Source organism: Eleutherodactylus coqui, chromosome 3, assembly GCF_035609145.1.
Source record: "Eleutherodactylus coqui strain aEleCoq1 chromosome 3, aEleCoq1.hap1, whole genome shotgun sequence".
NCBI lineage: Eukaryota > Metazoa > Chordata > Amphibia > Anura > Eleutherodactylidae > Eleutherodactylus > Eleutherodactylus coqui.
This window is the reverse complement of record NC_089839.1, coordinates 1,634,429-1,658,597: the sequence shown is the minus strand read 5'-3', so window position 1 is coordinate 1,658,597 and position 24,169 is coordinate 1,634,429. Positions and strand designations below refer to the sequence as shown.

Below are 24,169 nucleotides of genomic sequence, written 5' to 3'. Positions count from 1 at the left end.
TGTTGAATCCTTGAATATTAAGTGAGCTGAATTAAGTGTTACCATAGGTGTGGGGGGAGGGTAAAGAAAGAAAGAAGTGAGAAAAGAAGAGAAGAAGAAAAAAAAGGAAAGAAAAACTTTGAAAAATAGAAACTCTCCCCCTAGCTTGGGAAGCCATTACTACACTTGAACCATTATATGCAGCGCGTTAGACTGCCAAACCCACCCCTTTGGATCTAGGCTATACTCTAAGACCCCCTACCACAATATGGATCCCCTCAACTTGTATCTTGAGAATTCACAACCTGAAAAGGCAAATGAACAGGAAGAGGATGCGGTATATACACTTATTAGTGCGGGGTCTACCTCCTTCCAGCGGGGTGAAAGGCTTCCCACCACACTTGGCTTTACCGTTTCCTTATAGTTACCCTTTTGCCCGTAAGCAGGTTTGAGATCTGTGATAGATCTGTCAATGTAATGACACAACCATATAGGCCAGTAAGGCGGAGGTTGTGCCTGTGGAGGGGATCGGGACTGGAAGGATCCTGTTTAGGCATTTTGTAAGTTGGGCCTAATGTCCCTGAGAGTCAACCAACCATTCAGGCTACTGGATTGCTAGGTAGGCCCGGCCCCTGTCTCTGCCCAATCCTCTCTCTTCCCCAATGTCTGGATCCTTGGGATTGGGATGATGCCCCCTCCGGAGAGAAGGCCAATCTCGGACCGTCACCTCTGGATGCCCAGTGCCGACTGAAGGTAAAACGGTCCCTGGGGCTCCGGTGAATGTGTAGGCAGCCATCATGGCGGACCTGTAGTCGGAGCGGGATTCTTGTGTGGATAAATTGTGAGGCTGCCAGTCAGGCGGTAACTGGGTGCGTCTGCCCTGATGATGTTCCCATGCTGCCTCATTATAATGTCCCGAGGAGACTCGGGGTCCCTGATCTGGGGCCAAGGGATCTATGTCTAGATCAGCTCGAGGAGAGAGTCCGTGGGGCTTCTAAGATGGAGCTGAAGATATGGCCAAGCGTTTCTTCCACGTTTTCTAGCTCGGTGTTTTCAGAAATAGCTCGTCTTCTGACTTTGTTTCTCCTCCCGTTTTGCGCGTCGTCCAGTGAATCCTCCATTAGAGGATCCCTGTGTGTTACCGGATCCGCCGGGGAGTCTCCGGGCTTGTGACCCCCCAGTCAGCTTGTAGTATCTCGGCCAGCTCCGCTATATAGGAGCCTCCATGCCCTCTTGGTGGCTGTAGCGTTAATGTGTGATCTACGAGCCCTCGGAGGCGCCCGGTCGGCTGTACGCGTACCTACTGCGAGGAGGTAGTGGAATCCCGGAGGTCAGCCGGGAGGAGAGAATGATGGTGTGTCCCCCCCGTTGCCAGGTATCACCGCTATGTTCAGGTTACACCTTTGATAAGACACGACATAACATTTTCACAGAGGTATTGGAGGAAGATGGCGGCGGCTCCTGCGCTGCTGCCCGTATGGGGGGCGCCGGGCGCCACATACCTGGAATTTCTGTCTAATTCTGTGTTTTTCTCACTTGCCAGAAGTGCAGTGAGTAACTCTCAGGTTGTGCGGACGCTCGGCGCCGTTCTCTCGCTTCCCTGTCATTCACATTTGTGGTTTCCTCTTCGTTTCAGAGGGTTTCCACGTGACTTACTTGAAATGAGCTCGAGCCTTCATTCCAAGAAGAAGCGGCCGAGCTGATAAAGCCCGGACCCCTCATGACAGCCGCACTCGCTGCCGGTCGCCCAGGAGCCGGGGGGCCACACTCACCAGCTGACAGGCTTACTGTTTCTGAGCACAAAACTGTGGAGTTTCTTGAAGATTGAGCTAAACTGGGAGAATTTAACGTCTGTTGGGGGCTGCAGTTTAGGGGGTCCGTGTACTGATCGTCTGAGGACCCCGCTTCACCCTGGTGCTGCTCTTTGGTCTTGGAGGAAGTCGCATCCCAGCATCACGTATCTTGCGGGTTCCTCCTCCTTCTCCTCTGTCCTCGTAGACTGCTGAGCCTCTCCATCTAGACAGGATGTCTCAGCCGTCACCTTCAACCAGCAGCTCTTACCTGAGGAGCGCGCACAACACGTCCGGATCGGAGGCCGACGCCCACTCTCAGGTACGCCATACTAAGTGTATAGTAAGAGGACTGCCGGCGGGTCATCATTGGCTGGTCGTAGAGGGGCTGCTGCCTGGGACCCCCGCTGGTCAGCTGTTCGAGAGCCCCTGACCCCAGGGTGAGCTGTCCTTCGGTTCCTCCATATTCAGGGTTTTGTGTTCTGCTATCTATGCCGGGGTCACACCAACGTATTTGTGCAATGTTTGGCGCAGGCGACACGCAGTGAATAGATTTTGATTGGTTCGTTCACATAAGTGTATTTTGCAGCATCTTCTATTTTCCTGCATATTTGCACAAAAAAAATGGGACATATTGAACCGATTAACTTAATTGTCCATTTTGATAAACGGGAGCGCGGTTGTGGGGGGTTGTTTTGCGCACGCAAGTACAATAAAAGACACACATGCTCACGTAAAGGTGCTTTTGCCTGCGTGACACCTCACTTAAAGGGGCTTACAGTCAGTGGCGGGATACACTTGTATGCCGCCCGGTGTACATCTCATGCCATGTATGCCGTCCTTGACCAGCCGGCTGCATCCTGCTGGACAAGATGTGAGCGTGGCGCACATTCGGAAGCCCTGGATCTAAATGAGCAGCTTGTAACACTTCGATCCATTGGGGCCATGGAAAGGCGTCTGCAGCTCACTGAGCCCTCGCTGGGGTAGATGTGGGGGTAACACAGTATGTGAGGCTGAAGGGAGACCATGTCCATCCAGTTCAGCCTGTTTCCACCCCTCTTGTTGATCCAGAGGAAGGCAAAAAAAAACAGTGAGGGAGAAGCCAATTAGCCCATTTGGGGGGGAAAAATTCCTCCCTGACTCCATAATGGCAATCAGACTGTTCCCTGGACCAACCCCTAATAGTTCCTACCTGCGTGTATACCCGGATTAACAATTAACCTAAGATTTATATCCTGTAATATCCTTCTGCTCCAGAAAGACATCAAGTCCCTCTTAACCTCCTCTATGGATCCTGCCATCACCACGTCCTCAGGCAGAGAGTTCCACAGTCTCACTGCTCTTACAGTAAAGAATCCCCTTCTGTGTTGGTGATGAAACCTGCTTTCCTCTAATCGTAGCGGATGTCCTCTTGTTACCGTCGCAGTCCTGGGTATAAACAGATCATGGCAGAGATCCTTGTATTGTCCCCTCATGGATTTATACAGAGTTATTTGGTCGCCCCTTAGCCGTCTTTTTTCCGGGGTGAATAGTCCCAGTTTTGGTGCCTCTCTGGGTATTCCAGTCCCGTCATTCCATGTATTAGTTTAGTTGTCCTTCTTTGTACCCCTCAAGCACTGCTTGGTGGATGGTAGTATGTGGATGCAGGATGAGCAGGCAGCCAGCTGGGTGACAGGAGGAGGGATAGAGGGAAGAGAATCTGTGAGGCTAGTCCTGAACTGGCACATCCCCAAGGTTGGCAGATAAGGGGGTGCCATTACAGAGCCAGCACCACTGCAGCACCACATGCCCTCTGAACGCCAGGGGGATGACTACTCCAGTGAGACGACGGGGAGCGCAGGGCAGGCTAGACAGGTCCTAGTGGTGGGGGACTCAATTATTAGGGGGACAGATAGGGCAATCTGCCATAAAGACCGGGATCGCCGAACGGTGTGTTGTCTTCCTGGCGCTCGAGTTCGACACATCGCGGATCGGATTGACAGATTACTGGGAGGGGCTGCTGAGGATCCAGCGGTCATGGGGCACATTGGCACCAATGAACAAGTTAGCGGTCAATGGAGGGCCCTCAAAAATGATTTCAGGGACTTAGGGTCCAAGCTCAGGGCAAGGACCTCCAGGGTAGTTTTCTCGGAAATACTACCTGCACCTAAAGCCTCGCTAGAAAGGCAGCAGGATCTTAGGGAGGTAAACAAGTGGCTCCGGAGTTGGTGTAAGAAGGAGGGATTTGGGTTCCTGGAGAACTGGGCTGACTTTGCTGTCGGCTACAGGCTCTACCGTAGGGACGGGCGGCATCTTAATGGGGAGGGGGCGGCTGTGCTGGGGGAGAAGATGGCTAGAAGGCTGGAGGAGTGTTTAAACTAGGGATTGGGGTGGGTGAAAAGATTAGCAGGGGGGTAGACAATGACCTAGGACCAAGTAATGGGGGTGGAGCAAGGGGAGGGGTTAGTGCAGTTAGAACTGACAGAATAGTTAGTTAATATAAAAAATAACCAAAACCTTTTAAACTGTATGATGACCAATAAATTAGACAAACTAGAAGTAATAATGGCTGAGGAAAACTACAACATAGTGGGAATCACTGAGACCTGGTTGGATGAAAGCTTCAGACTGGATGGTGAACTTACAGGGTTACAGTCTTTTCAGAAGAGTCTTTTCCAGAAGAAAACTGGAAAGGGGGAGCGTTTTGTCTTTATGTAAAATCCAGTTTAACCCTTTGCAATCCAATTTTGGATTCAGGGTTTCCTAGGGGGTTTTCTCTTTCTGTCATTATACAATGGCGCCATCTGCTGGCTAGAGTCAGTACTGCGGTATGGAACATGCTGGAGAGGTCCCCCCCGACAACAGAGCGGCCAGTAATATACAGTAAGAATACCCTGCCGGACGTCTACCGATATCGGAGCTGTACAGCCTTCAATCAGAATGTCTGAAAATGTCAGACAGTGGATTGGAAAGGGTTAAAGCCCACTATATGGGAGGGAGATGAAGATGTGGAGTCTATGGGTAACAGTAATACAATCCTCCTAGTGGTTTTCTATAGTCACCAAATATAACAGAAGCCGCTGAACATTTATTACTGAGGCAAAAAGAAGAAGCAGCAAATCTCAATGAGGTCATTATTATGGGGGGCTTTAACTATCCGGATATAAACTGGGGAGCCGAAACCTGCGGATCTCATAGGTAACAACTTCCTGTCAATTACTAAACATAATTAACAAGCTTTTACAGGACCCGACTAGAGGGGCGGCCATTGTGGACATAATACTAACCAACAGACCTGACAGAATAACAGGGTGCAGGTTGGGGGCACCGGGGAAATAGTGACCAGAATAGAATACATTTCAACTTATCTTTCAAAACGGAATCTTATCAGGGAGCTACGAAAAGTTCCATCAGCTCAGAGACGCCCTGTACCTTACAGACTGGGACAACGTCCTCAGAAATAAGAGTACGGAAAATAATGGGAAATGTTTAATAATATCCTAATTACTTATTGTGAGCGGCAGCCCAGACAAGAGGCTGAAAACATGTTCCAGGAGGTCCACTAACTAAGAATCATTTAGTGAACTCTTCAGAAGCGAAGATGGCACACCCTGACTGCCGGTGCCCCCTCCCTGCCGACGCCCCCTCACAACCGGCGCCCTCTCACTGTTAGCGCCCCCTGACTGCCAGAGCCTTCTTCATTGCCGGCGCCTCCTCACTGCCGGCGCCCCCTGACTGCCAGTGCCCTCTGCCTGCCGGTGCCCCCCTGACTCCTAGTGCCCTATGACTGACAGCGCCCCCTGACTGTCAGTGCCCTTGGCCTGACAGCACCCCCTGACTGCCAGTGCTCTCTGACTGGCAGTGCCCTTTGACTGCCAGCGCCCCCTGACTGCTGATGCCCTTTGCCTGCCAGCGCCCCTGTCTGCTGGTGCCCTTTGTCTGCCAGCACCCCCTGTCTGCCGGTGCCCTTTGACTGACATCACCCCCTGATTGCCGATGCCCTCTGACTGCCAGTGTCCTTTGACTGCTGGTGCCCCCTGACTGCCAGTGCCCTCTGCCTGCCAGCGCCCCTGACTCCTAGTGCCCTATGACTGACAGCGCCCCCTGACTGTCAGTGCTCTTGGCCTGACAGCACCCCCTGACTGCCAGTGCTCTCTGACTGGCAGTGCCCTTTGACTGCCAGTGGTCTCTTACTGCCGGCACCCCCTGACTGCCTGTGCCCTTTGCCTGCCAGCGCCCCCTGACTGCCGATGCCCTTTGCCTGCCAGCGCCCCCTGACTGCCAGTGCCCTCTGCCTGCCGGTGCCCCCCTGACTCCTAGTGCCCTATGACTGACAGCGCCCCCTGACTGTCAGTGCCCTTGGCCTGACAGCACCCCCTGACTGCCAGTGCTCTCTGACTGGCAGTGCCCTTTGACTGCCAGCGCCCCCTGACTGCTGATGCCCTTTGCCTGCCAGCGCCCCTGTCTGCTGGTGCCCTTTGTCTGCCAGCACCCCCTGTCTGCCGGTGCCCTTTGACTGACATCACCCCCTGATTGCCGATGCCCTCTGACTGCCAGTGTCCTTTGACTGCTGGTGCCCCCTGACTGCCAGTGCCCTCTGCCTGCCAGCGCCCCTGACTCCTAGTGCCCTATGACTGACAGCGCCCCCTGACTGTCAGTGCTCTTGGCCTGACAGCACCCCCTGACTGCCAGTGCTCTCTGACTGGCAGTGCCCTTTGACTGCCAGTGGTCTCTTACTGCCGGCACCCCCTGACTGCCTGTGCCCTTTGCCTGCCAGCGCCCCCTGACTGCCGATGCCCTTTGCCTGCCAGCGCCCCTGAGTGCTGGTGCCCTTTGTCTGCCAGCACCCCCTGTCTGCTGGTGCCCTTTGACTGACATCACCCCCTGATTGCCGATGCCCTCTGACTGCCAGTGCCCTTTGACTGCTGGTGCCCCCTGACTGCCAGCGCCCCCTTACTACCAGTGCCCCTGACTGCCTGCGCCCCCTTACTACCAGCACCCCCTGACTGTCAGCGCCCACTGACTGCTGGAACCCCTGACTGCCGGTGCCCTCTAACTACCAGCACCCCCTGACTGCCAGAGCCGTTTTACTGCCGGTGCCCCTGACTGTTAGCACCCCCTTACTACCAGTGCCCCCTGACTGCCGGTGCCCCTGACTGTTAGCACCCGCTTACTACCAGTGCCCCCTGACTGCCTGCGCCCCCTGACTGCCTGCGCCCCCTTACTACCAGCACCCCCTTACTACCAGCGCCCCCTTACTACCAGTGCCCCCTGACTGCCGGTGCCCCCTGACTGCCTGCGCCCCCTTACTACCAGCACCCCCTTACTACCAGTGCCCCCTGACTGCCTGCACCCCTTTACTACCAGCACCCCCTGACTGCCAGCGCCCACTGACTGCTGGTGCCCTCTGACTACCAGCATCCCTTGACTGGTAGCACCCCCTGACTACCAGTGCCCTCTGACCACCAGGGGCCTTAATGCTTCCTTGAATCCACATCTTGCATGCATCTCCTCTATGAATGAGCTCGCTATCAGTGATGACATCTGCCGGTGGTGGGGACAGCCCCGTCCACCACAAGCTGCTCGCACCGCCGCCGTCTTCGCTCTGACTCGTCTCTCGCTTTCCAGTTGGTTTCTTGAGAAGAAAAGCCGTTTCTGTGTAATCAGATAGGGAACTTCACGAGAAGCAAAGAGCATCAACAATCAGTCATCCGCGTCGTTGCGGGGATCTCCGCGTTCTGCGCTGTTCTCTGCGCCGCTCGTCATACACCCTTCTAAAGATCCGCGCTGCCGTCCTGATGCAGATCTCCAAACCCCCTGCGCAGGTGGCGATCCGAACAACCCGCTACGCAGTGACCTCCGCAGTCATACAGGTGGCGCTCACACGGGCGGTTTCCACGCACAACATCTGACTGATTCCGATGTGATGTCACGCGACGGATTGCGATCCATTTACTCCCAGCAGCGGCGATTCTATGAAAAAATCGGAAAAATCGCTGCGTGTTTTACTTTGGGTGATTTTTGTTAAAGAATGGTCCATTATTTCCTATAGGAGCCTGAAAGGAATCGCCTCGCGCTTGCGTATCATGTGACCGGCTCTGTTCGCGTGTCTGATGTGTTGCGATACGTTTTTCTGACATATTACAATTGCACAAATCACAGGCTGAAGAGCTTCTGGCGCTCCCGTGTGAATGCGTCCTTCCAGCGCGGCGAGAAGTATTTGCCCCCACAGCTGATCGCGGGTTGTGGCGGTAAGAACCGCCCTCTGAGGTGTGCGATCCCTTATAAGGAGTCTGTTCCATTGCGGACGTTGCGGCGGGGCTCAGCTGCATTGGATCAGAGGCCCCCGTAACGTTGTGCCGCAGCATCTTGGTGGGATTCACGTCAGCGACTCGGCCGCTCCCAAACCTTCACTGGGTCTCTTTTGCGCCATTGCGAGGTGACCTGCTTGTTTGCCCGACTGCGCGGACATTTCTGCTTGCGGAGTTGCGCACGTTGACTCTGGCACAAGTGCGTCGGCGGTTCTTTACACGTTCCTCTGGGCTCTTCCCTGTTTCATCCTTGCTGACATCCTGGTGGGCCGCCGCTTCGGGGGCTCCGCTGCTCCTCGCTTCTTACATTTGTGCAGAACGACTCCCTGCGGTTCACTGACGGTCCGTACAATGGCATTTTAACCTTTTCCAGACTGGTAGATGTCAGTGACTGTTTGATACGTGTCCTTGAATCTGCGTTCTGGGACCCTTTAGTCCTGTGCGGAGGCATCCTTGGACCGGGCCGCGGATGGCGGGGGGCGCTCCTTCTACTCGCTGTCAGAGCTTGGCCCGCAGCGCTCACCCCATAGAGAACATGCACTGACTGCCGACCCCGAGGCACAGACGTCCAGGGTGGGCAGTATAAAGAACACCCCCCGCCATCCGCGGCCCGCTCCCAGGATACCACCGGACAGAGTCAACAGGTTTGGCAACAATCTGTTTTGTAGCAGCGGACATTTTTGTAAAAGTGACACCAGAGAGTGCCGCCATTATCATAAAGGGGGATTTTATGAGCTGTTTTATCAACTCCGACTTATTACCATTGATTTCCAATTCAACAGTGACAACCAATATGGCGGCACTTCCTGTTGCCAGTTTAGAAAAAATGGCCTCCTCAATGGACGCACTTCATAAATTCGTCTTTTGCTGTATTTCATGATCCCTGCTACCAGAGAAGAGAAGCTCACACTGGTGTACAGCCGCATACCTGCGACGGCAAGGAGTCACTTGCTGACTAATTCTGGACACCAACGTCTACCCGCGGCACGAGGCTTCACAATATGTCGCCAAACAGTGCCAGCCGCCCACCGCAACGTTGCCGGAATGCTGCCCTCTGGACCCAACATGCGCCATTTTACAATATAAAGGACTCCCACCCTGCTGCATGCGACCCGGTCACCAGCGGCGTCACGCAGCGATTAGAATTCTCTCGTCATTAACCCCTTCAGGGCGTCGCCATTTTTTTTTTCCAGATTTTTCTCCCCGTTTAAAAGACAAAATCCTAACTCTTCGGGCTTCTACCCACGAGCAGTTTTTCTCTAGCAATGCGAGATCGAGCGCCTCACAGCGCAGAGAAAACGCCGCAATATTGCTCAGCAGCGCCAGCCCCATTGAGAACATAGGGAGTACATCATGGACTTCTGCCACAGCTATGGCAGGGGATTCCTCCATCCCCGCAGGGACCGCTGTGACAGCTGTGGCAGAAGTCCAGGATGCTATCCCATTTCTTTCAATGGGGTCGGTGCTGCTGCAGTTCTTATTGAAAGCAGTGGGTTGCAGGTGACCCCCGCAGCGATGATTTTCGGGGAAGGGTTAGATATATAAACTGATCCCTGAAAATCATGGCTAGCTGCCCCGGCAGTTGTCTTCTCTCTTCTGAAGGCCGGGATTGAACAATTTTCAGGGATCGGCTTATATTTCAAGCCCTTCCAAGAAAATCATCGCTGCGGGGGTTGCCTGCAACCCACTGCTTTCAATAAGAACTGCAGCAGCACCGACCCCGTTGGAAGAAATGGGATAGCATCCAGTAGAAGATTCTGGCTGCTTGCTTCCATCAGTGGAGCTGCAGTACCAGGTGCGGCCTGTGCACAGGGGTGGCGCTGTTTCTGCTTGGGAAACTGAACATCAGGACCGGATCCCGGAAGAAGGGCGCAGACCGACGCATCTGAGGCCAGTCCTATAGAAATAACTAGTAATGCAGCGACGAAGCGGTGGCGGGGTCCTCACGTCAGCAGGGCTGCTTGTACGGCTTTGCGCCGCGGCTCCGCTGACTCTATTGACGTCTTTCTTTGGTTCCCACTGCTGACTGTCAATAGATGACGTCACCACCAGACAGGGAGTGGTGTGACCGCCCACTTGACACATTCACCAAACTTAGGAAGAGCCAGTATGGTGGACTAGGAGAAGTTTAAACCAAAGGTAATAGTGACACCCCCCCCCCACGCAGCGGCCCCTGCGGTAATAGTAACCCCCCACGACGGCCCCCAGTATAATAGTGACATCCAACAGCGGCCCCCCCCATCCCTCTCCAAGACCCACATACTTACCCCCTCCTGCTGGGGCACGCCACCAGCAGCGCTGATCCCAGGTGCACACTGACGTCAGTGTGCTACCAGACGCCTCCTCCCCCCTGCTCTCGCGGAACCAAGTAGGAGACATCAGGGAGGGAGAGGAAGATCCTGGCTGCACACTGATGTCACAGTGTGCGCCGGGATCAGTGCAGTGAGTGAATACCGTCAGGGGAGCAGTGGCCCCTATTCACTAACGTGGCGAGTGGATGACAGTGACGTGTGCCAGCAGGGAGAGCTCTGGTGCCATAGGTTCGCCACCACTGTCCTAGATTGCCGTTTCGGTATCGTCTTACCTCGTCTTGTCCATTCTTCCACCCTTCATGGATATTTAGCCTCATTATGGTGCTGCATTTTGTGACCCGCTGCTGGTTCGCCCTCCACCCTTTTCCATAATTCTTGGGCCAATTCCTCCCGTCTTCCATGCTAAGAGTGCAGCTCCTCTGGGGAGGGGGTCCTGCATGGAATCAGCTAGGATGGGACCCCTTTGCTCTCCTCTTGGGGCGGCTTTGGGTGCGTTCACATGTAGTGGAAATGCTGCAGCATTTCCACATCGTTGGTGCAGACCCTGGCTGGTATTCTGCTGTGGATCAGCAGCCGCCTGGAACCTGCAACGCCGCTTCTCTCACCTCATCCTGAGCCCTCGCTGCAGCGCACATCCCTCAAGCAGTAAGCGCCGCCGGTCGGGTGAGGGATGTGCGCTGCAGTGATTGCTCAGCATGAGGAGCCACATCCAGATCAGCTGCGGACCTGCAGCAGTCCCATTGTCAATCCCATCCTTTAAGGGTTTTCTAATCCTCTATGAGGGTCAAAGCCAAAAATTGTAACCTTATAAGTACATTTACCGCTGAAGTCCTTGCTAATTCCCTGCTGGGGGCATCAGTGGGGTCTGCGTGTCGGGGTATTATTTGAGGATTTTATGTCCACCTTATATTTAGTTGCAGCGTCCGAGGAGCGGGCCCCAGCCTAGGAGACAGCGGGTTTAGAGTAATTCACTTGTCACGGTGGCTCTACCGTCTCCCACCTGGAAGGTAACCAGGGACACGTCCAAGGGGCCACGGGCAGGCTACTAAGGCTAGGTTAACCTGTGGAGGGCTTACCTTAGTCCACTCTTGTCACGGGTGACGCCACCGTTTCTTCCTCGGCGGTGATCTCTCGGTGAATGAATAAAGAGTCCACACACTGGGCAGGAGTCTTAAAGGCAGAGCCAGGAGCGGTCGGTAAAGCCATTTACTGGGAACACAACTTGTAATAACTCCAATGCAGTCCAAGCTTATATCAACCGGCAGGACAGGCAGCGCAGGAGAACACGTGGGGACAGGGAGGAAACACGGGAGGACAGGGGGACTTACAGGCTGTTATCTGTGGTTCTCTGGTCCCGGACACCGTCTCACAAACACCTTGCTGACTCTCTACCGGCACACACTCACGGGGTAGAGGAACGCACGCACGGCGGGAACTCGCACTTCTTGCGGCTTGTCACACTTCTAGCTCTCCATACGGGGAAGAAGAAGGGGGTCCACAGCACTACTAGTCGATCTGCTCGGCCTCCTCCATCACCTTTACAGACAGACTAAAGGTGTCCGTCTGCAGGCCAGCTTCTGTCAGGACGGACAGGTGAATAGAACCAGCAAGACAAACTCCAACGATCACTCTCCCACTCATGCACCGTGCAACCACATATATACAACAAGGTCACATGACAGACAAATAGATACATTTTCAGACATAACCCAGACAGTAACCCATTCAGTGCTGCAGCTATGCAATACACATCATATTCACTCACATGGAAGACATTGTCAATGCACATAAGCACAAGACAACATAGACCACTCAGAAACATCCAGAAACTTCCATACATTGACTTCTGTACGTTACCTAGTGAATGGGTAATTCTTGGAAAAAGTAAAATGTGGCATAGAATGTAACGTGCGGCACGGCCGCTCCGGGCTCCCTCAGATGAGCGCTAAGGCTTACTGTTGTCCTGCTCCTTATGGGGGAAAACAGAATCCTCAGGCCAAACGGAGTCATCGGTGGCGCTGCACGCGGCCGTGGACTATCATGGGGGTACAGTGCAGCCGCAGCGCTACTTCATCCTGTTCTCAACGGCGAATGTGAGGTGAACCTCCGGTGCTGATGTGAAGAAGCCCCCCGTTGTGCGCCAAGTCCCTCGCACGTCTCACCCCGTCATCCATCATCAAGAACTACCTGCAGGAGGGGGATGTGTGCGGATTTATATTATAAGCCCTTCTGTCTTTGCAGGGCTCAGATGTATGCAACCGAAAAGTACGAAGAAGGGAAAAAAACAGAGTGGCCGCCCAGAGAAGCCGCAAAAAGCAGACGCAGAAAGCGGACAAGTTACACGAGGTGAGGGGCGTCTCATCAGTCTTTATGTATCGGGGCACCAAAGCTTGTAAAATAGAGCCTTATGTAGAGGCTGTGGACCGTCGGGGCAGACGGCTCACACAATGCATCTAGAAGGTTTGCACTGTTTGCCTTCTGCAGCTTCTACATAACACTGAATAGAATAAGCTGCAGTAAGCTGTTCACTTGCAGATCTGTCATTGAGCTAGTCTGATGGCTCGGTCTCCAGGCCCCCTCTCAGATTGGCTTGTGAACAGCTTTCTGCAGCTTGCTGTATACACCGATACACAGAAGCTGCAGAAGATAAACTGCGCCACATTTTAAATAAAACTTTATTGCAAAAATTACACCGAGAATTAATCATGTGCTCAATTACTCAGTGCGAAACACGTGGCATCTCCAGCGGGCAGGGCTGAAGGCGTCAATCAGCAAGGATGGCCGAGGCTAATTAGATAAAGGAAACCCGTGACTCCTGATGATGTCACTCACCTGCAGCTACGAGGACATCTGAAGGATGCCATACTAAAGCTGGTCAGCTGGTGCAACGGCCACAAAACGTACCAGCAGGACTAGATTGGGCTCCGTTCCTCTCCTGGCCATTGGTGGCATGTGACTCCCTGCTGGACCTTTGTGTCTACGGATACCATGAGCCGTGTTGGGTTTTCTCTCGTCCTGGCTGTTATAGCAGGAGTGGCACTGGCAATAACGGTTGTGCCCAAGCGATCCCTCTGAAGGTCAGGGGGCATCGGGGGTCACTTTCTCTCAATGCATCTAAAATGAAAAAGGAAGCAACTCTGCAAATATTTTTAATAAGGGTCTCCTCTTGTTGTGCATGAGTAAGGGGGTGCAGCTTACCAGCTGGAAGCGTCAGTGTGCAGCAGCTACGCTGTGGATGGAGGACGTAAGGAGTCGCTCCTAGCTGATGCTGCAAGGAAGCAGTAACTGTCCTACGGACGCAGTATCATTTGGTATTGGACACACTAAGAAGAGTTCAGAGACCAGTATTTCCTCGTTCTACTCCCTCCAAACAACAACATCAGCATGCCTGCCAAGTTCCCGTCACATGGGTATGAACTATTGTTGGTCTGGCAGCTGGCTATGGACTATTGTTGGCCCGGCAGCCGGATACGGACTATTGTTGGCCCAGCATCAATAGACCATTGTTGGCTTGTCACATGTGTACGGACTCTTGTTGGCTCGTCAACCAGGTATGAACTATTGTTGGCTTGTCACATGGGTACAGACTCTTGTTGGCCCATCAGCCGGGTATGGATTATTGTTGGCTTGTCACATGGGTACAGACTCAGGTTGGCCCATCAGCTGAGTATAGACTATTGTTGGCTTCTCACATGGGTACGGACTATTGTTGGCCCGGCAGCCGGTTACGGAATATTGTTGGCCCAGCAGCTGGCTATGGACCATTTTTGGCTTGTCACATGTGTACGGACTCTTATTGGCTTGTCAACCAGGTATGGACTATTGTTGGCCCGGCAGCCGGATACAGACTATTGTTGGCTTGTCACATGGATACAGACTCTTGTTGGCCCAGCAGCCGGGCATGGACTATTGTTGGCCCGGCAGCCGGATACGGACTATTGTTGGCTTGTCACATGGATACAGACTCTTGTTGGCCCAGCAGCCGGGCATGAACTATTGTTGGCCCGGCAGCCGGATACGGACTATTGTTGGCCCGACAGCTGGGTATGGACTATTGTTGACTTGTCACATGGGTACGGACTCTTGTTGGCTCGTCAACCAGATATGAACTATTGTTGGCTTGTCACATGGGTACGGACTCTTGTTGGCTCGTCAACCAGGTATGGACTATTGTTGGTTTGTCACATGGGTACAGACTCTTGTTGGCCCGTCAGCCAGGTATGGACTATTGTTGGCTTCTCACATGGGTACGGACTATTGTTGGCCCAGCAGCCGGATACGGAATATTGTTGGCCCGGCAGCTAGCTATGGACCATTTTTGGATTGTCACATGGGTACGGACTCTTGTTGGCTTGTCAACCAGGTATGGACTATTGTCGGGTGGCAGCCGGATACGGACTATTGTTGGCTTGTCACATGGGTACGGACTCTTGTTGGCCCAGCAGCCGGGTACGGTCTATTGTTGGCTTGGCAGCCGGATACGGACTATTGTTGGCCCGACAGCTGGGTATGGACTATTGTGGGCTTGTCACATGGGTACGGGCTCTTGTTGGCTCGTCAACCAGATATGGACTATTGTTGGCTTGTCACATGGGTACGGACTCTTGTTGGCTTGTCAGCCAGGTATAGACTATTGTTGGCTTCTCACATGGGTACAGACTATTGTTGGCCCAGCAGCCGGATACGGAATATTGTTGGCCCTGCAGCTGGCTATGGACCATTTTTGGATTGTCACATGGGTACGGACTCTTGTTGGATTGTCAACCAGGTATGGACTATTGTTGGCCCGGCAGCCGGATACGGACTATTGTTGGCTTGTCACATGGGTACGGACTCTTGTTGGCCCGTCAGCCAAGTATGAACTATTGTTGGCTTCTCACATGGGTACAGACTATTGTTGGCCCGGCAGCTGGCTATGGACCATTGTTGGCTTGTCAAATGGGTACGGACTCTTGTTGGCTTGTTAACCAGGTATGGACTATTGTTGGCTTTTCACATGGGTACAGACTCTTTTTGGCCCGTCAGCCGGGTATGGACTATTGTTGGCTTGTCACATGGGTACGGACTCTTGTTGGCCCAGCAGCCAGGTATGGACTATTGTTCGGCCTGGCAGCCAGATACGGACTATTGTTGGCTTGTCACATGGGTACGGACTTTTGTTGGCCCGTCAGCCAAGTATGGACTATTGTTGGCTTCTCACATGGGTACAGACTATTGTTGGCCCGGCAGCTGGCTATGGACCATTGTTGGCTTGTCAAATGGGTACGGACTCTTGTTGGCTTGTCAACCAGGTATGGACTATTGTTGGCTTTTCACATGGGTACAGGCTCTTTTTGGCCCGTCAGCCGGGTATGAACTATTGTTGGCTTGTAACATGGGTATGGACTATTGTTGGCTTGTAACATGGGTATGGACTCTTGTTGGCCTGTTAGCTGAGTATGGACTATTGTTGGCTTTTCACATGGGTACAGACTCTTTTTGGCCCGTCAGCCGGGTATGGACTATTGTTGGCTTGTCACATGGGTACGGACTCTTGTTGGCCCTGCAGCCAGGTATGGACTATTGTTCGGCCTGGCAGCCGGATACGGACTATTGTTGGCTTGTCACATGGGTACGGACGTTTGTTGGCCCGTCAACCAAGTATGGACTATTGTTGGCTTCTCACATGGGTACAGACTATTGTTGGCCTGGCAGCTGGCTATGGACCATTGTTGGCTTGTCAAATGGGTACGGACTCTTGTTGGCTTGTTAACCAGGTATGGACTATTGTTGGCTTTTCACATGGGTACAGACTCTTTTTGGCCCGTCAGCCGGGTATGGACTATTGTTGGCTTGTCACATGGGTACGGACTCTTGTTGGCCCAGCAGCCAGGTATGGACTATTGTTCGGCCTGGCAGCCAGATACGGACTATTGTTGGCTTGTCACATGGGTACGGACTCTTGTTGGCCCGTCAGCCAAGTATGAACTATTGTTGGCTTCTCACATGGGTACAGACTATTGTTGGCCCGGCAGCTGGCTATGGACCATTGTTGGCTTGTCAAATGGGTACGGACTCTTGTTGGCTTGTTAACCAGGTATGGACTATTGTTGGCTTTTCACATGGGTACAGACTCTTTTTGGCCCGTCAGCCGGGTATGGACTATTGTTGGCTTGTCACATGGGTACGGACTCTTGTTGGCCCAGCAGCCAGGTATGGACTATTGTTCGGCCTGGCAGCCAGATACGGACTATTGTTGGCTTGTCACATGGGTACGGACTTTTGTTGGCCCGTCAGCCAAGTATGGACTATTGTTGGCTTCTCACATGGGTACAGACTATTGTTGGCCCGGCAGCTGGCTATGGACCATTGTTGGCTTGTCAAATGGGTACGGACTCTTGTTGGCTTGTCAACCAGGTATGGACTATTGTTGGCTTTTCACATGGGTACAGGCTCTTTTTGGCCCGTCAGCCGGGTATGAACTATTGTTGGCTTGTAACATGGGTATGGACTATTGTTGGCTTGTAACATGGGTATGGACTCTTGTTGGCCTGTTAGCTGAGTATGGACTATTGTTGGCTTTTCACATGGGTACAGACTCTTTTTGGCCCGTCAGCCGGGTATGGACTATTGTTGGCTTGTCACATGGGTACGGACTCTTGTTGGCCCTGCAGCCAGGTATGGACTATTGTTCGGCCTGGCAGCCGGATACGGACTATTGTTGGCTTGTCACATGGGTACGGACGTTTGTTGGCCCGTCAACCAAGTATGGACTATTGTTGGCTTCTCACATGGGTACAGACTATTGTTGGCCTGGCAGCTGGCTATGGACCATTGTTGGCTTGTCAAATGGGTACGGACTCTTGTTGGCTTGTCAACCAGGTATGGACTATTGTTGGCTTTTCACATGGGTACAGACTCTTTTTGGCCCGTCAGCTGGGTATGGACTATTGTTGGCTTGTAACATGGGTATGGACTATTGTTGGCTTGTAACATGGGTATGGACTCTTGTTGGCCTGTTAGCCGAGTATGGACTATTGTTGGCTTGTAACATGGGTACGGACTCTTGTTGGCCAGTCAGCCGAGTATGGACTATTGTTGGCTTCTCACATGGGTACGGACTACTGTTGGCCCGGCAGCCGGATACGGACCATTGCTGGCTTGTCACATGGGTATGGACTCTAGTTGGCCCGTCAGCCAGGTATGGACTAATGTTGGCTTGTCACATGGGTATGGACTCATGTTGACCCGTCAGCTGAGTATGGACTATTGTTGGCTTCTCACATGGGTACGGACTATTGTTGGCCCGGCAGCCGGATACGGAATATTGTTGGCCCGGCAGCCGGATACGGAATATTGTTGGCCCGGCAGCTGGCTATGGACCATTTTTGGCTTGTCACATGGGTACGGACTCTTGTTAGCTTGTCAACCAGGCATGGACTATTGTTGGCCCGGCAGCCGGATACAGACTATTGTTGGCTTGTCACATGGGTACGGACTATTGTTGGCCCGGCAGCCTGATATGGACTATTGTTGGCCCGGCAGCCTGATATGGACTATTGTTGGCCCGGCAGCCTGATATGGACTATTGTTGGCCCGGCAGCCTGATATGGACTATTGTTGGCCCGGCAGCCTGATATGGACTATTGTTGGCCCGGCAGCCTGATATGGACTATTGTTGGCCCGGCAGCCTGATATGGACTATTGTTGGCCCGGCAGCCTGATATGGACTATTGTTGGCCCGGCAGCCGGATACGGACTATTGTTGGCCCGACAGCTGGGTATGGACTATTGTTGGCCCGACAGCTGGGTATGGACTATTGTTGGCTTGTCACATGGGTACGGGCTCTTGTTGGCTCATCAACCAGATATGGACTATTGTTGGCTTGTCACATGGGTATGGACTCTTGTTCGCCCGTCAGCCGGGTATTGCTGTTCTACCACTTCTGTTCAGTTCTATTAAGGTTTATTGTTGAAGCAGCCATGACGACTCCTGTGGCCTACATCAGTTAGCCATATAGCCTCCGCATGACGGCAGCCATTGGGCCCTCTCCCAAACTGGTATGACTGGAACCGGGTCCCATCTGCCCACACAAGAGGACAAGGGAGCCATGACCTCAATCAGACGGATCCTTACCCCGAGAGCAGGGAAGACCCCGAGCCAGCTACCGACCCCTATCACATGTGCAGCTCCTATACAGAACTATGTGTCTCCATAGTAACAGACCACAACCCCGCCCTGTGTAGTCTCTAGCGTCCATTCCTACTGCTTACTAATGTACCCTTGGAAGGTTAGCATGAAGTAGGGACAGATGGATGGAAATACGCCTGCAGGCCCAGACTACACAGGGTTTGTTTGTGGTCTGTTACTATGGAAACACACAGATCTCCATAGGAGCTGCAGACACAAAACGCTAATAGATTTTTAACTATTTGTATTTGTAGCGTTTTGAATTGTTTCATTTGAGCTTCATAGGAAGAGAGTAAATATGATAGAATACCGAGAAGTGTGTCCAGGTCAGAGGAGCAAAGAAGCAACTAGATAAACAGCTGATCACCTCTTGGGGGTGCTAATACTGTGCACTAGTGATTTGTGATGGGTCTGCCGCCATGGTGCGCTCAGTGGTCGCTGCCATGTAACATAAGTGACCCCCGCGCCATTTTATCTGCACGGATGTTGTCAGACGACGTTGGTCAGTCTGTTGGTTGCGACCAACTTCACATCTACTTCCCCTACAGAACGTGTGTGAATACAAACTACTGCGGGGAAGTGAAGGCAAAAGAAACCTCAAAAGTGATATCAGTGCCAAATAGCGCGACACAACGCTGCCTTAAAGAGCGGAAATAACACCGCCATATAGTAGTTTCCACATAATACTGGAAGTAAAATCCCAAATTACACCAGAATACACTGCAACGTGCTGCCGGGAGCCTGCAGTGAGCTGCTGGGGTTGTATGTGGCGGTATAATATCTGTAGAATAATATATGAGGGTATGTGGCGGTATATTATCTGTATGGCGGTATGTGAGGGTATGTGGCGGTAAATTATTTGTATAATAATATCTGAGGTTATGTGGCGGTATAATATCTGTATAATATATGAGGGTATGTGGTGGTATATTATCTGTATGATCGTATCTGAGGGTTTGTGGCGGTATAATATCTGTATAATAATATATGAGGGTATGTGGCGGTATAATATCTGTATAGGAATATCTGAGGGTACGTGGCGGTATATTATATGTATAACTGTATGTGAGGGTATGTGGCGGTATATCTGTATAATAATATCTCATGGTATGTGGCGGTATATTATCTGTATGATAATATCTGAGGGTATGTGGCGGTATAATATCTGTATAATATATGAGGGTATGTGCCGGTATAATATCTGTATAATAATATCTGAGGGTATGTGGCGGTATAATATCGGTATGACGGTATGTGAGGGTATGTGGTGGTATATTATCTGTATGATAATATCTGAGGGTATGGGGCGGTATAATATCTGTATAATATATGAGGGTATGTGGTGGTATATTATCTGTATGATCGTATCTGAGGGTATGTGGTGGTATAATATCTGTATAATATCTGAGGGTATGTGGCGGTATAATTTCTGTATGACTGTATGTGAGGGTATGTGTCGGTGTATTATCTGTATAATATATGAGGGTATTTGGCGGTATAATATCTGTATGATGCTATGTGAGGTATGTGGCGGTATATGGTCTGTATAATAATATCTGAGGGTATGTGGCGGTATAATTTCTGTATGACTGTATGTGAGGGTATGTGGCGGTATATTATCTGTATAATATATGAGGGTATGTGGCGGTATAATATCTGTATGATGGTATGTGAGGGTATGTGGCGGTATATTATCTGTATAATAATATCTGAGGGTATGTGGCGGTATAATATCTGTATGACTGTATGTGGGGGTATGTGGCGGTATAGCTGTATAATAATATATGAGGGTATGTGGCGGTATAATATCTGTATAATAATATCTGAGGGTATGTGGCAGTATAATACCTGTATAATATATGAGGGTATGTGGCAGTATAATACCTGTATAATATATGAGGGTATGTGGCAGTATAATATCTGTATAATGGTATGTGAGGGTATGTGGCGGTATATTATCTGTGTAATAATATCTGAGGGTATGTGGCAGTATAATTTCTGTATGACTGTATGTGAGGGTATGTGGCCGTATAACTGTATACTAATATATGAGGGTATGTGGCGGTATAATATCTGTATAATAATATCTGAGGGTATGTGGCAGTATAATATCTGTATAATAATATCTGAGGGTATGTGGCGGTATAATTTCTGTATGACTGTATGTGAGGGTATGTGGCGGTATATTATCTGTATAATATATGAGGGTATGTGGCGGTATAATATCTGTATGATGGTATGTGAGGGTATGTGGCGGTATATTATCTGTGTAATAATATCTGAGGGTATGTGGCAGTATAATTTCTGTATGACTGTATGTGGGGGTATGTGGCGGTATAGCTGTATAATAATATATGAGGGTATGTGGCGGTATAATATCTGTATAATAATATCTGAGGGTATGTGGCAGTATAATACCTGTATAATATATGAGGGTATGTGGCAGTATAATATCTGTGTAATAATATCTGAGGGTATGTGGCAGTATAATTTCTGTATGACTGTATGTGAGGGTATGTGGCCGTATAACTGTATCCTAATATATGAGGGTATGTGGCGGTATAATATCTGTATAATAATATCTGAGGGTATGTGGCAGTATAATATCTGTATAATAATATCTGAGGGTATGTGGCGGTATAATTTCTGTATGACTATGTGAGGGTATGTGGCGGTGTATTATCTGTATAATATATGAGGGTATGTGGCGGTATAATATCTGTATGATGGTATGTGAGGGTATGTGGCGGTATAGCTGTATAATAATATATGAGGGTATGTGGCGGTATAATATCTGTATAATAATATCTGAGGGTATGTGGCGGTATAATATCTGTATAATAATATCTGAGGGTATGTGGCGGTATAATATCTGAGGGTATGTGGCGGTATAATATCTCTATAATATCTGAGGGTATGTGGCGGTATAATATCTATATGACTGTATGTGAGGGTATGTGGTGGTATAGCTGTATAATAATATATGAGGGTATGTGGCGGTATAATATCTGTATGACTGTATGTGAGGGTATGTGGCGGTATAATATCGGTATAATATATGAGAGTATGTGGCAGTATATTATCTGTATGATAATATCTGAGGGTATGTGGTGGTATAATATTTGTATAATATATGACGTTATGTGGCGGTATATTATCTGTTTGATCGTATCTGAGGGTATGTGGCGGTATAATATTTGTATAATATCTGAGGGTATGTGGCGGTATAATATCTGTATGACGGTATGTGAGGGTATGTGGCAGTATATTATCTGTATGATAGTATCTGAGGGTATGTGGCGGTATAATTTCTGTATGACTGTATGTGAGGGTATGTGGCGGTATATTATCTGTATAATATATGAGGGTATGTGGCGGTATAATATCTGTATGATGGTATGTGGGGGTATGTGGCGGTATATTATCTGTATGATAATATTTGAGGGTATGTGGCGGTACAATATCTGTATGACGATATGTGAGGGTATGTGGCGGTATATTGTCTGTATAATAATATATGAGGGTATGTGGCGGTATAATATCTGTATGATGGTATGTGAGGGTATGTGGCAGTATATTATCTGTATAATAGTATCTGAGGGTATGTGGCAGTATAATTTCTGTATGACTGTATGTGAGGGTATGTGGCGGTATATTATCTGTATAATATATGAGGGTATGTGGCGGTATAATATCTGTATAATAATATCTGAGGGTATGTGGCGGTATAATATCTGTATAATATATGAGGGTATGTGGCGGTATAATTTCTGTATGATGGTATGTGAGGGTATGTGGCGGTATATTATCTGTATAATATATGAGGGTATGTGGTGGTATATTGTCTGTATAATAATATATGAGGGTATGTGGCGGTATAATATCTGTATAATATATGAGGGTTTGTGGCGGTATAATTTCTGTATGATGGTATGTGAGGGTATGTGGTGGTATAATATCTGTATGATGGTATGTGAGTGTATGTGGCGGTATAATTTCTGTATGATGGTATGTGAGGGTATAGGGCGGTATAATTTCTGTATGATGTATGTGAGGGTATGTGGCGGTATAATTTCTGTATGATAATATCTGAGGGTATGTGGCGGTATAGTATCTGTATAATATATGAGGGTATGTGGCGGTATAATATATGAGGGTATGTGGCGGTATAATATATGAGGGTATGTGGCGGTATAATATCTGTATGATCGTATCTGAGGGTATGTGGCGGTATAATATCTGTATGATCGTATCTGAGGGTATGTGGCGGTATAATATCTGTATGACGGTATGTGAGGGTATGTGGCGGTACAATTTCTGTATGATAATATCTCAGGGTATGTGGTGGTATAGTATTTGTATAATATATGAGGGTATGTGGCGGTATAATATCTGTATGATGGTATGTGAGGGTATGTGGCGGTATAATATTTGTATAATATCTGAGGGTATGTGGCGGTATAATATCTGTATGACGGTATGTGAGGGTATGTGGCGGTACAATTTCTGTATGATAATATCTCAGGGTATGTGGTGGTATAGTATTTGTATAATATATGAGGGTATGTGGCGGTATAATATCTGTATGATGGTATGTGAGGGTATGTGGTGGTATAATATTTGTATAATATATGAGGGTATGTGGCGGTATAATTTCTGTATGACGGTATGTGAGGGACACAGAAATATTTGCACCCCATCTCATTGTAAGTGATTATTATGATACAGTATAATTCGGACACGTTTTGCCGCATAGAATGAAGACGGTTTTGTAGACGGTGACGCAATTTTGTATACGAACTGCGCGGGAGGGGAAGCCAGTTAGGACATGAACGCCGCCATCTTGGATTGAACTGTAAGGTCGGTGTGATATGTCCGACTACCAGAAGACGATGTTGCTCTTCATTGGCTCTCTGCTGACGATGGCGCCATCATTCACGCTGTCTGTAATGGAGAGAAATCACCGTGACAACACGAGACGCAGTTGTGCTGCAGCGAAGCTGCCGCTCTGATGTCACACGCCGACCGTCCCACTGGAGAGATTAGTGTTGAATCCAAGATGGCAGCATTCAAAATGGCGGTGAGATGGCCTGACAGGCTCCCCCGCAGCTGGTACGCACTACCGCATCACCGTCAGCCGCAGCGTTTCCATGCAGTACATCGTATAACGCCATGTCCGTGTTTTCCGCCAGGAATACGAGTGTCTGGAGCAGGAGAACGCCTCCCTGAAGAAGGAGATCGGCAAACTGACGGACGAGCTCAAGCACCTTAGTCAGATCCTGAAGGAGCACGAGCAGCTCTGCCCGTACCTGCACTGCCCGGTCAACTTCGTGGCGGTGCCCAGGATGGCGGATGCCCTCCCCCGATGAGCGCTCCTTCAGACGCCCTCTTCCTTTCTCGCCAACAGGACTACAAATACTCTGTGAAGCTTCCGGGTGGCGTGACATCCGTGTTCTGGTGGCACCGTGTCCGCCGGACGCCGTACACGCCTGCCGCAATGTGTGACAGTAATCCGTGAATACGCTGGACACGTCATGGATCTGATGCTTTCACCGCCCGCCGCCGGCAGCTCCGGAGTCCTGTGCCTTTATAGCGGTCGGTGCGCCATTTCCTGATCCAGATCCTCTG

At 50.3% G+C, this 24,169-nt stretch overlaps 1 protein-coding gene across 1 annotated transcript; it reads left to right on the top strand.

Moving 5' to 3' along the window:
• The first annotated feature begins 1,725 nt into the window (after positions 1 to 1,725).
• Positions 1,726 to 23,940, top strand: BATF3 (basic leucine zipper ATF-like transcription factor 3). Its single transcript, XM_066594453.1, has 3 exons — positions 1,726 to 2,091; positions 12,613 to 12,717; positions 23,734 to 23,940. The coding sequence occupies exons 1-3, from the start codon at positions 2,005 to 2,007 to the stop codon at positions 23,908 to 23,910; spliced, it is 369 nt and encodes a 122-aa protein (XP_066450550.1). The 5' UTR covers positions 1,726 to 2,004; the 3' UTR covers positions 23,911 to 23,940.
• Positions 23,941 to 24,169: the final 229 nt, after the last annotated feature.

Excerpts from the sequence above, each read along its gene's own strand:
- BATF3 (XM_066594453.1), top strand. The coding sequence starts at position 2,005 with ATGTCTCAGCCGTCACCTTCAACCAGCAGCTCTTACCTGAGGAGCGCG. Across the intron at positions 2,092-12,612 it reads AGGCCGACGCCCACTCTCAG|GGCTCAGATGTATGCAACCG; the intron begins GTACGCCATACT and ends CTGTCTTTGCAG. Across the intron at positions 12,718-23,733 it reads AAGCGGACAAGTTACACGAG|GAATACGAGTGTCTGGAGCA; the intron begins GTGAGGGGCGTC and ends GTTTTCCGCCAG.